The sequence below is a fragment of the Harpegnathos saltator genome, unplaced genomic scaffold (genome assembly GCF_003227715.2).
Source record: "Harpegnathos saltator strain DR-91 unplaced genomic scaffold, Hsal_v8.6 scaffold75, whole genome shotgun sequence".
Classification (NCBI taxonomy): domain Eukaryota; kingdom Metazoa; phylum Arthropoda; class Insecta; order Hymenoptera; family Formicidae; genus Harpegnathos; species Harpegnathos saltator.
The window spans coordinates 579,994-592,500 of NW_020230593.1; the positions used below are offsets into that span (position 1 = coordinate 579,994).

At 51.6% G+C, this 12,507-nt stretch overlaps 2 protein-coding genes across 3 annotated transcripts in view; one reads left to right on the forward strand and one right to left on the reverse strand.

The window, feature by feature from the left end:
- The first annotated feature begins 984 nt into the window (after positions 1-984).
- mAChR-A (muscarinic Acetylcholine Receptor, A-type) lies at positions 985-5,225 on the forward strand. Of its 2 annotated transcripts, none has more exons than XM_025306071.1 (5): positions 985-1,524; positions 1,847-2,129; positions 2,821-2,947; positions 3,451-3,756; positions 4,317-5,225. In XM_025306071.1, exons 1-5 carry the CDS (start codon positions 1,056-1,058, stop codon positions 5,070-5,072), a joined length of 1,941 nt encoding a protein of 646 aa, XP_025161856.1. In that variant the 5' UTR covers positions 985-1,055; the 3' UTR covers positions 5,073-5,225. The 2 variants fall into 2 exon arrangements, with proteins under 2 accessions (XP_025161856.1, XP_025161857.1); XM_025306072.1 differs by having other exon boundaries at positions 1,847-2,126.
- A 5,383-nt stretch (positions 5,226-10,608) lies between these two features.
- The window catches only part of dysf (neuronal PAS domain protein dysfusion), a 7,709-nt gene continuing 5,810 nt past the window's right edge, over positions 10,609-12,507 (reverse strand). The window contains 2 exon segments of the mRNA XM_025306054.1: positions 10,609-12,214; positions 12,414-12,507. The exon segment at positions 12,414-12,507 is cut by the window's right edge and continues 60 nt beyond it. Of these exon segments, the coding sequence (XP_025161839.1) occupies positions 11,110-12,214; positions 12,414-12,507 (1,199 nt within the window). The 3' untranslated portion in view covers positions 10,609-11,109.

Consider the following 12,507-nt stretch of genomic DNA (forward strand, 5'->3'; position numbering starts at 1 on the left):
TCCGCGCCCGTCTCGAGTAACTTTCTTATTAAAGCATCTACCTCGAATCTCCTCCCGACTCAACGTCCAATTAAACGGATACACCCGTCCGCGAGCGCGACGGCTCTCGACGGTGCTCGATTACCGCGAGTCCGTAGCTCCCCGTTCGCTTCCCCGTTGATCTCACCCGTTGTTCCTCGCCGCGATTTTTCGATCGGTACACATCAGCACTCTGTCTCTCTGCTCGCAGACTCGATGTCTCCGCCGAGAGGAGCAAGCGTAGGATGTAGTTGACGCTACCTTCCACCCAAGAGCACGACGACGACGACGGAGGCGGGGAACGAGGAGGAGGAGGAGGAGGAGGAGGAGGAGGAGGAGGAGGAGGAGGAGGAGGAGGAGGAAGAGTGGAGCAGAAGAAAGACGAAAACGAGAAGGTGGAAGTGGAGAAGAAAAAGAAAGAGGAGAAGGAGGGAAGAGATCGTGATCGTGGTAGCATCGGCGAAGGCGCGGCCGTTCGCCGAAGGTATTTCGCGACGAGAAGCACCGGAAGCGTGGCGTTCGCGCGATCGCGCGTACGTACGTGCGTGCGTGCTTGCGTGCGTGCGTGCGTGCGAGCGGGCGGGCGTGCGCGCTGCCGCGTGGACGAGCGCGCGCTCCAGCGGCGTACGAACGCGCGCATGGTAAAGGGCCACGCGACCGGAGGTGGGCGAGGGAGAGAGGGTATCGCGGAGGCGGCAACGTCACCCCGAAGATCGGGGTTCGAGTCGAGCGGACCGCTCGCAAGGATACCAGAAGAGGACGCGCGGTCGCCCGCGACGCGAGCCGGTAGTCGTGCCGGTCGTGGAACGCCGAGTCGAGGGTAGGACGCACCTCGAGGCGGGAACGTGGACGAGAGAAGAGGAGGAGCAGGAGCAGGAGGAGGAGGAGGAGGAGGAGGAGGAGGAGGAGGAGGAGGAGAAGGAAGAAGAAGAAGAAGAAGAAGAAGAAGAAGCAGAAGAAGAAGAGAAGAAGTGGAAAAGGAAGAAGAAGAAGAAGAAGAAAGAGAGGAGAGGGGGAGAAATCAGTCCGTCACAGACATGAACGTTACTTCGACGTTGGAGTTCCCCACCAATGACACCCTCCACGTCGGCAACGGCTTCGACTGCGGCGTTGAGCCCGAGGAATACGGGCTATTGACGCGTGTGTTCATAGCGGTGTTCGCCGTCGTCCTGAGTTTCTTAACGGTCGCTGGCAACATAATGGTCATGGTATCGTTCAAGATCGACAAGCAACTGCAGACGATCTCGAACTACTTCCTCTTCAGCCTGGCGGTGGCCGACTTATCGATCGGCCTAATCTCCATGCCTCTCTTCACGATGTACACGGTGCTCGGTTACTGGCCGCTCGGCTCCCACGTGTGCGACCTGTGGCTCGCCCTCGACTATCTCGCGAGCAACGCGTCGGTCCTCAATCTGCTCACCATCAGCTTCGACAGATACTTCTCCGTCACGCGGCCGCTCACCTATCGCGCCACGAGAACCAACGCCAAAGCCTTCACTATGATCGGTGAGTGTCAGAGACCTGAGACCCGGTAAAACGCGCGCCACACACACACACACGCACACACACACAGACGGGAAATAATTAATCGCGCGACACGTTTTTACGTTATTCAGAGAGAATCGTTGAATCGATTGTCAAGCATTTTTCGCCGAACGTATCGGCGAGAGCCGAGGGGAGTGAGTGATTATATCTTGACGTTACTTACGTACTTTACTTGTCGCGATATCTCGAATAGTTGTGTAACGGATCCCGGCGCGGTCACAAAGAGTTAATGGACACCGGAGGGAATATCACCGCGATGACGTCCGTCGTGTTTTTTCTCCAGGGGCCGCCTGGGGTATCTCGCTGCTTCTTTGGCCGCCCTTTATCTACGGCTGGCCGTACATCGAGGGTCAGAGGACCGTGCCGGAGACCGCGTGTTACATTCAATTCATCGAGACGAATCACTACGTCACCTTCATCACGGCCATCGCCGCGTTTTATGTTCCTGTCTGCGTAATGATGATCTTGTACTGGCGGATATGGAAGGAGACGAAAAAACGGCAGAAAGAACTGCCGAATTTGCAGGCCGGGAAGCAAGACGCGAGCAAGCGCAGCAACTCGAGGTGGTAACTAACCTTTTCGATTGTTTGCCCTCTGAACTTGTCGTCAGCACGTCACCAAAAACGAAATCGAAACCCCTGCACAAGAGATGACGGTAACGCATTGCCTCGGAAGACCGACCTCACGGTTCCCGGGTAGACGCATCAGCGAATGACCGATTCATGAGTAATATATCGTTGGGTCACTCGATCATGTTCTACCTGCTGCCTAATAGATGTTATTTCAATCGCCTACACAGCTCGTCCATTTGTAGATTTCTTCCTCTTGCCGATATGCCAAAGATGGAACACATTCAATCAGTTCAGACCCCCAAAAAGCCCACCTCCTTTCTTTACTTTACTTCTCTTTGCTCAACTCACCTTACCTTTCGCTATACCTGGTGCCATAAGCATCGAGTGTTGTTGCTCGAGCAAATTGCGATTTTTTTACGTTTGAAGACGTAGCCTAGGGCTGCCTTTCTCGAGGATATGTACGATGGAAAACGTTGTACGCACGGAATGAGATACTTGACGCGGGGAGAGAATAAGGCACTTCAAACTTATTTAAACCGCCTTTCTCCCCTCCCCCCGCCCCGCCGCCGTTCTCTCCCTTTTTCGGTTTAATAACGCGGCCGATTAGTACGTTGCTTGCGACCGCGACCTCGAGAAGCTCACTACAGCTCGCTGAAAAACACTCATTCTTTCGTTTCCCATGTAGCGATGAAGCTTTAGATATGGAGGAAAGTAAAAGACCGCGAAGCGAGTCGAGCACCGGCGAGGAAGCCTCGCACGCCACGCACATTGCCGTTTCCTACCTTGATAAGCATTATCCGCAATACAATGGCGTAAGTAATAATAATGTTATTATTGATTTTGCACACACACACACACACACACAATTTCGTCGACTCACCCCCAAAATTTAACACACACGTTAAGAAGCTTCTGTTTCCCTGTCGCGCGTTTATCTTGAATTATATGCGACGTCCGCAGCGAGCAAGTACACTCTAAAAATTCTTGCAAAGTACGTTGAAATAAATCGACGTGTTCAGAAAATGGCACTTGCAGTCGACCGAACCGAGGGGATTTGTAAAACGTCGTGAGAAATTGACCTGGCGCAATTTCAGTTAAGAGATTCGCTCGAGATCGATTACAAGTGTCATTTCATGGATGTGTCACCTGCCAGTTCAACGTATTTTCCAGGAACTTTTAGCGCGCGTTTTCTCGCCTTTGACGTCATCAATCAGGAGGAATGCGTCGCGAGGAAGCAGCAGCCTCGAACAAGCCAAAGGCAAAGCAAAGTCGCCAGCGGATTGTGATCGCTTCCGCTTCTGTGTACGACGAGCAGCACAGGCCGTTCTCCTGGACCTGGCTGAAGATGTGGTGCATCGCATGGTGGCACAGCGGAAGAGACGACGAGGATGAGGATGAGGAGATCGCAGGACCGGAGAGCAGCCGCACCGGGCCCGGCTACGAGGAAGCTCTCACGCCGTTGTCGGCCGAAACGCCGCTTCCCAGCACGGTGTCGCGGTGTCCCTCCCTAAGTGCGATACAGGTCACGGGAGTCACTCTGGACAAGGGCGCGATGTTGCACGAGTACAAAAGGCCGATGCGCCCGGGCGATCCCGTCACGAAGACCATCACGAGCGATTCCGTACGTAACGCCCGTCCGCCCGTTTGCCCGTTTACGAGCGTCACCTCCATGCTGAAGAAGTTGCGTTGTACTTTATCGTCGAACAGCGAAACTTTTACTCGCCACACACCTCTTTCCCCAACATTTTCGTTGCTGCACGCAGCACACCGCGCAGTGGCTTCCGGCTAAGCGATTTTTCTTCGAAACAAACGCCACTAGTTCTCTCTCTCTCTCTCTCTCTCTCTCTCTCTCTCTCTCTCTCTCTCTCTCTCTCTCCCTCTCCCTCTCCCTCCCTCCCTCCCTCCCTCCCTCCTTCCCTCCCTCCCTCCCTCCTTCCCTCCCTCCTTCTCTCAGTAGTCGTTTGAGCAAAATTCCACGGACAAGTACAGCAACGACCGAGGCAACGACGAGGCTCGAATATCAGGGACTCTCTATACAGAACGAGTCGTTGCACTCTGAGTACACTCTGAACGTGGCGAAAAGGCTGATGGAAGTGATCATCAACGCGCGCGTCAACGATAACGATAGCGTTCGCCATTGCAGTCTTGCTCTACACGCGTCTGCCTGCTCTGTGCTTTCAGGTTTACACGATTCTGATCAAATTACCGAGCAACGGCGGCAAGTTCAGCGAGGGAACCAGCATCAAAATGTTTCAAGACGACTCCATGTCGATCCAGATACACAGCATGATGGAGGACAGCGAAGACGACAGCGGTGTCGGCGGTGGCGGAGGTGGCAGTGGAAGCGTCGGTGGCGGCGGTATCGGCGGCGGCGGCGGTGGCGGAAGTGGCGGTGGCGGTGTCAGCGGTGTCGGTGTCGGTGTCGGCGGCGTCGGCGGTGTCGGCGGCGTCGGCATCGGCGTCGGCGGCGGCGGCGGTGGCGGTGGCGGTGCCAGCAAGGTCTTTCGCCTTGGCGGCGTAACGCCGAGCCCGTCGTCGGTGCTGAGAAGACCGTCGCAGATGCCAGACATCAGGATCCCGCTGAACGCGAAAAATATAGCAAAGGTCGACAAGGGCATACTGAACAAACAGCCGAACAAGAAGAAAACGGAGAAGAAGACGGAGAAGAAAGCCGCCAAGACCCTGATGGCCATACTGCTAGCCTTCATAATGACGTGGACCCCGTACAACATCCTAGTCCTCGTGAAGCCCCTCATCGGCTGCCAGTACTCCATACCGCGGGAACTGTGGGACATGTCTTATTACCTTTGCTACATCAACAGTACTGTGAACCCGATGTGTTACGCGCTGTGCAACGCGGCATTCCGTAGAACCTACGTGAGAATTCTCAAGTGTAAGTGGCACAGCAGGAACCGTACCGTGGACCGGGGTTACTAGCATCGGGGGTATTAGCATCGGGGCTATGCGTAACTTTCACCGTCGCGCGGCAGTTTTTTCCCACTCCCCCTGTCGCCGCCGTCGCCCCGAGCTCTCACATCGTCGAGAATCAACGGATGTCAACAACCGCGCGTGCGCGCGCGCGCGCGCGCGCATCACATTGCGCGGAAAGAAAAGAAAAGGACACGAAATCAGTGCTTCATTATTATGATGATCATGATTATGATTATGATTATTACTATATCGCTGTTTATTTTAATCTCCTTTTTACCGCGTTTCTCAGAGCGTACGAAATGGAGAGGCGAGGAGACCGGCGGCTGCCGCGACGAAGGGTTTGGCACTCGTGACTGCCAGACCGCCCTGTTCCTATATCGACATCGCCGGTCGCTCACGTGGTCGCGTCTCCCCGGGTCCGATCGACTGCTCGCGAGTCGCAAGAGGAGAACGTCCCTCGTCCGGCGTTGACCGGCCGGCCGAGGGTGCCCTCGAATCGCCGGAAAAGATTAACCCCTCGACGACCGCGCGTTGTTCCCGCGACGTCTGAACGGCTGCATTTTTCAGCCGAGAACGAATGAATTAATTGGCGATCGCGTTAGAGAGTGATTCGATTATCTCTCTTTACGTCTCTCTTCCTTCCTCCCTCCCTCCCTCCCTCCTCTCTCTCTCTCTCTCTCTCTCTCCCCCCTCCCCCCCTCTCTCTCTCTCTCTCTCTCTCTTTCTCTCGCAGCCGACGTAACGTCGGAGTTTAATACCTCTAACGCTGTTATGCCGCGTTGTGATTACGTTGGTGTCCATTAACGTGTAAAAAGAATTAATAATGAATCAATGTATCCTCTCGTCGGGGGGTTAACGATACACGGGCACGGACGGAAAGCAATGTAAACGCGACTAGTACGCACGCGAGTTTGTGTTTGTCTGCAATATTCCCAGATAATCTCGAATTTCGGCGGTACGCGTATCGATTGTCCGTATCGGGGAACGTGAATTCTTAACGAGCCAGTGGTTCTTCACCCTTTTTGGGTCGCGGACCTCCCGTGGAGGGAAACGTTGTTTTCCCACCGCGGGGGTTCTCAGTTCAGCTCATCCGTTTGACGGTTGCTCGGTCCCGCTCGAGCGTCTCTGATCGACTATTATCGACGTCGTATACCGTATATCCGTTATCTCACTTCGAGATTGGGAAATTGAAGAATGGGCAGATTGGGGGATGACGCGAGCCAGCTGGCGAAAAGCTAGTCAAAACGCACGCAGCCCGGTCTCCAAGTTTCACAAGTAACGCGACGTGGATACTGCCATGAATATGAAAATAGATTTCATTAATATCTATCCGAGCGACGCGTCGCCGTGAGTCGCGCGTACTCGGAATTGTATTACGCCTCCGGTATACTCGGGATGTACCGGTGCTCTTCGGCGCGCGTTTCGCCATCGTTAGCCTCGAGTCCGTCAAGCGTCCGGAAACGTCGCCCTGCTCTCGCACGTACGTAAAGTGAAGGAGAGTGAGCGATGCCGGATGGACGATGGCGACGTTGCGACCGGAGTGTTGAACGAAAGAAGACAAGCTACACCGCACAAGAACTTATTTAAGTATATAAAATATCGACAAGATAACGATAATCTTTGTAACGTCGTTCAAACCACGGGCGATGTGAACACTCGATGTAAATTTTACGACGTAGCGAAATGTAAAACTGTAAATGAATGTGTTTAAATGTAATAACGAGATAGAGAGAGACAGAGAGAGAGAGAGAGAGAGAGAGAGAGAGAGAGAGAGAGAGCAAGTGGCTGAGAGCAAAGACATAGACAAAGAGGATATACGGAAGCACGAGAGGATTATTAGTGATTATAAGAAGGAAGAATGAGAAAGATAGAGTGAAAAGGAAGGAGGAAGAGAGGGAATGAGAGAGAGAGAGAGAGAGAGAGAGAGAGAGAGAGAGAGAGAGAGAGAGAGAGAGAGAGATTACACTAAATCGAATTCTTCCGTAAACTAAACATAACATTCTAATTATATGTGCCAAACGAAGCTTTAAAAAATTATACCAAGATTATAACATGGCGTGGAAAGAGAGCGGGAGGAAAAAAGACGAGATGAAGGTGGGCGCGAAAGGGAGGAACATCGTAGCGCAACTTTCGAAGCTATTGAGAAACGATACCGAAGATATATAGTTATATAATAATTAAAGGAGGAAAAAAGAAAACAAAAAAAGAGACAAAAAACCAGTGACGTAAAATAAAGATAAAATAAAAGCACTGTGTCGAGCGATAAACGACTTTAGCGATCGAGATGAAGGCTCGTAAAGTAATCAAAGTCAATCGTACGCGCGCCGACATGCCTATAGTGACTTCAAAGACTGCGAGAATATAGTTGCTTGATCATAATCTCACAACTCTCTCGACGCGAACACGACCAGGTCTTATTACGACCAGGTATTATTGTCGCGTAGTAACGACGCGTCTCCTTTTTTTTCCCCGCGATCGTACACGCGATCGTTACTTCGCCTTGCGTGTTTCTTCGCGTACGTATTAATCTCCGGTGGAACCGACGATTAACCCTCCTCAGACTGCGACTCCGCTACGCAAGACGTTAGCATATAATAACAAATGAGGACGTCTCTAAACGCTGTTCGCGATATGCGGGGGTTGACCGGTCGAACAATTTTCCAATCGACTCCCCCCGTCTCTCTTTTCGTTTCTGTGAGAGAGGGACGGATATTCCAGAGTACATATAGCAAGTAACCTGATGACGTTCTCTCGTCCCTAGTTTTGCGTGTTATCACGCATTCTTCACTCAAGCGAGAAACATAATTGCTGCACGAGCGCAGCTCGACGTTCCTATGCACGCGTCGGCACGCGTGCGTTTGTACCTTGTACAAAATACCCACGCACACTAAACATGCACTCTCGCGCAATCAACATACACATATACACGGTGCAGTGTCGCGAAAAGTACTCGTGGAGATACATTAATTGCGTGTGTGTGTGTGTGTGTGTGTGTGTGTGTACATACATCCGCGCAGACATACACACACGTACACACACATGCATATATATGTATATGTATATATACATATATATATATACACACATATATATATACACACGAGATATATAGGCATCGTACGAAAGTCGCGCTGCTCCCTACTCTCGCTCGCTCGTTCGCTGGCTCGCTCATCCGCGATATATGCAATTACTGGCAATTAATCGCCGGGTATCTTCGCGGACGAGAGAGAACGCACGGCTCTCGAGGCGACAGCCTGTATAACGTAACGCACGTGTGTAGCAGCCAGCAACAAGCGAGGACGGAACTCGACGACGAACTCGGTAACCGTTGATACACGAACAAACCTGGGTACATACATACATCGGGCTGAACGCGCGGGCCGTACGCGACCGTCACGTGTATCGGCGAGAAACGCAATTCAAACGAGTACAATTAACCGACGTATTATTTCGATTCATTGTTCGGGGACACTTTTGATACGGGGATTTGCACCGGCCGATTTGTAGCGGCCGATTCTTCGCGGCCGATCGCGCTGCTTCCTGATGCGTGACGCGCGCGTAAGGGGTCGATGTGTTTCTCTTCGTGATAACGTGAATTTAATAAGAGCATTTTTCTTACCGTAAATGTTGATGATTCTAAATGCGAGATTCTCTTGTGGTGCGCATATAGAATATATTTACTACACGCGCGTATTAGTAGCTGATGTTTGGGAACTCGTTCGTTATACCGTAAAACCTTAGTACAAGAGCAACGCAACAAGCATGTCATGCACGAGGAACCAGTTTTAGAGAGCGACAGGAAGAAAGAAAGAGAAATAGACAGAGAAAAAGAGAGAAAGAGACAGACATGTGCGTGAGATAGAGAGGGGGGGATGTACATATATATAAATATCAATATCATTTCTCGCGTTTCGCGGCAGTTTTGAGCGCGGTTTCACCGCAGAACACACGAAGGGAAAGGAATAGCAGTAGGACTCGGTGATATTTTTTTACCTTTATAGAGCCGATCTCACGCGCGATTCGATCTTGCGTGACGCAAATCCTAGCGAGTCGCGTCGAATATCGAAAAAAAAAACCTCGAATCTAAAACGCGAATAAACGCGATAAAAGAACGAAAGATGCGAATTGTGTGTACATGTGTGTGTATGTGTGTGTGTGTGTGTGTGTGTGTGTATGTGTGTGGTGTGTGAGAGCGCGACAGTGCTCAACGTTTTCTGTTGCACGTGACTCCTTCGTAGCGCGGACACGACGTCGAGATACGCGAACGTACCGTTCCTCGCCAGTTTCTTCTCTCTTTTTTTCTTTTTTTCTTTCCTTTCAATGCTTAAAAGGCACATTCTTATTGTCGAATTCGCGATTTCTACATACGCGTGAAATACGAAATCACGTCGGGAATACTCGATACAACGATGCGGGAGTATTGACGCGCAGCGCAGATACACCGCGTACTCTTTGTACCTTCGCTCTGTTATCTCGAGAGAAAAATTGCAACATCTCCGGGTTGTAAGAAAGAAAACGGTCTGAAACCGTTTACACATGTATGCAAAATCTTTATTTCTTTTTTTTACTTATTCCAACACCAGAACATATCTTCAAGGTTCGGCTTCGCATTGGAGATACACTCTGCGTAATACTTTATTTATACTTATTCATTTAATTATCTTTAACGATAAAAGATCCGTAACCGCGCGCGCGCACGCACGCGTAGATCAAGAAGACGTATCGAGGGGGAGGGGAGGAGGAGGAGGAGAGAGGTTAGTTGCGACTAAATTACAGGTCGCACACGAGAGTTCACGAAAACACGATGCACGATTAACTTCCTGGTCGGCGTTGGACCCGCGATCGAGACGTCGATAACGCGAAATTGCCAGAGGATGCTTATCGCGCGCTAAAATACGACAAAAGGACGTACGCGAAAACCGGTAGAAGCTGCTGCTGCTGCTGCTGCTGCTGTTGTCGCTGCTGCTGCTGCTGCTGCTGCTGCTGCTGCTGCCGCCGCTGCTGTTGTTGCTACTACTATTGCTATGCTACGTAACGATTACGACTGCCTCTCCTGATTTATCTGTTTCCGTAGTATCACGTCGAGACGTAAATGTAACACACGACACACGCGTTGCGCAAAGAAATTTTCCTTCGTCGAATGCGTTAAAATGTACAAAGCGAGTATTTCACGGTTCACGTATGTTAAACGATAAGATTTAGGTATTTTTCAAAGGAAAATCCTCAACATATATAGCGCATGTACCTGGGTACCCTCTACGACACTGCACACTCATACATATATAGTTATATATATAAATATATATATATATATATATATAAATATATATATACACTTGAAATATACGCGTACGATGCGTGTAATTTATCTCAAACGAATGTTCTCGCATAAGCGTGTATACCGGAGAGGAACGAAAACGATGTACGACTTTTTTTAATCGTAGATTATTGTAAACACCGATGTAATCAGTCTATGTTTATATACGTGTTTTATATTAATGAGAAATTTACGATTCGAGGATATATAACACGCCAAAAAAAGAAAAAAGAAAAAAGAAAGAGTGGAGTGAAAGTGTGCGCGTAGGGGCGAGAACCAGTGAGTCAATGAGTGAGTGAGTGTGAGCGAGTGTGTGAGAGAAAAGGAGGGAAAGAGAGAGAGAGAGAGGGGGGGGGAGGGGGGAGCATGCGAAAAAGATTAAAAACATACGAGCGTCTAGAGATTATGTAAGAGGCGATACCGATAGAATTTGGAAGAATATACTCCGTTGTCTGTGACAAAACACACACGTACGTGAACGAGACTCTCTCTCCGAACACACCTATCGTGTTCTCGAGCAGCAGACCCTATCCCAGTCCCTTCCCACGCCTCTTTCTCATCCTTGAATGTTTTGTTAAAGAAAGAGAAAAAGAAAGGAGAAGAGAAACTATTTGGATATCGTCGCGCTTCTACGCGCCGAGTCCTTGCTTTATATCATGTGTCCCTCTTCAGACTACACGCGGTTACACGAGGAGAAGGCGAGTCGCTCTCACGAATGCCAGTTCTTCATTTCGCAAAGTCCTTGCCGTCGTCCGCGGACTGACCCTTCCTACGTGGTAACTGTAGCGTGATCGGTTGCACGTCCTGGTGCTTCCTAGTCTGCGCAGGATGACCGGTGGCGGCTGCGGCCGCGGCGGCGGCGGCGGCGGCAGCTGCTGCGGTAGCGGCTGTGCTGCGGAAGGTGATCTTCAGGTTGGGCACATGCTGTTCACCGGCCCAGTCGAAATTGAAGATCGGCGCGTCCGAGTGCAGCTCCGAGTCGGGCGTGTTGACCGGTGTCGTAGGCGTGGTGATGTACGGGCTCAGCTCCTGGTGCACCACGTCCGGCACCCTCTGCAGCGCGTCCGACCATGCCGGGCTGGCACCCCAGCTCTCCATGGTCGTGTTTTCCGCCGATTCGGCCGCGGAGCCACCTGCGGCGGCCGTGCTGCCTTGGCCGGAGGGTGACGGCGCGATCAGCGTCTTCGCGGGCAGCCGTTTGTGCAGCAACAGGCTGTTACGTTCTGCACAGCAGTAGTCTCGGTCGAGATCGGTAAGGTAATACTTGTTGCCGGGTGACAGCATGTCCGCGCTACTCGCGTACTGGCCATGGCACTGTACGAACTTGGCTCTATAGCCAGCCAAGTGCAGCGAGCTTTTGTGGTATTGCTTGTGGTACCTCACCGGGTCGTCCAAGGTGTGCTGCTGCTGCTGCTGCTGCTGCTGCTGTTGCTGCTGCTGCTGTTGCTGTTGCTGGTGCACCGCACCATGGACAGCTCGGCTGCCCTCGTGCTGCTGCTCCACGCCGCTTATCGACATGTCCACCGGCTCCACATCGTCCCGCAGTAACAGACGCCTGCTGGGATAGTCCATCGCCTGCGTGCTCTTCGTGGATCCATGCGACTCTGCCTCGATGCGATCCGGGCGCAGCGACGGCGAATGCTGAGCGTCGGCTTCGTGAGGATACGCAGCGCGGACGTAGTCCTGCGGCTGATTGCCGCCAGATTGCCCTGTCGACTGGTACAGCCCGCCGCGACCTTGACCCCCGGGACAAAGTCCGTATGTGAACTTGGTCTGGGAAGAGTACTGGTACAGCCACGAACTGGAGCGCATCACTTCCGCTTCCTTGTCGCTGTAACAATTACGTTCGCATATGTGGGTGAGTGTGAGAGTGTGTGTGTGTGTGTGTACGTGACGCTGGTGGAGGACCAAACGCTGATCAAACGAAATTCGTTTCAGGTTCGGGAAAATCGACTGAAATCATCGACCGGAGGAATTCGACGTCGCTCGAATTTGACGCGACGAGTATCAAAGTCAGCGATGGAACGTACGTGAGAACTTGGTTCGTGCACACGATAATGGGATGCTGACACTCGTCGGAGGTGTCCTTGACCTGCAGCACACAGTGGACCCAGAACCATCTAC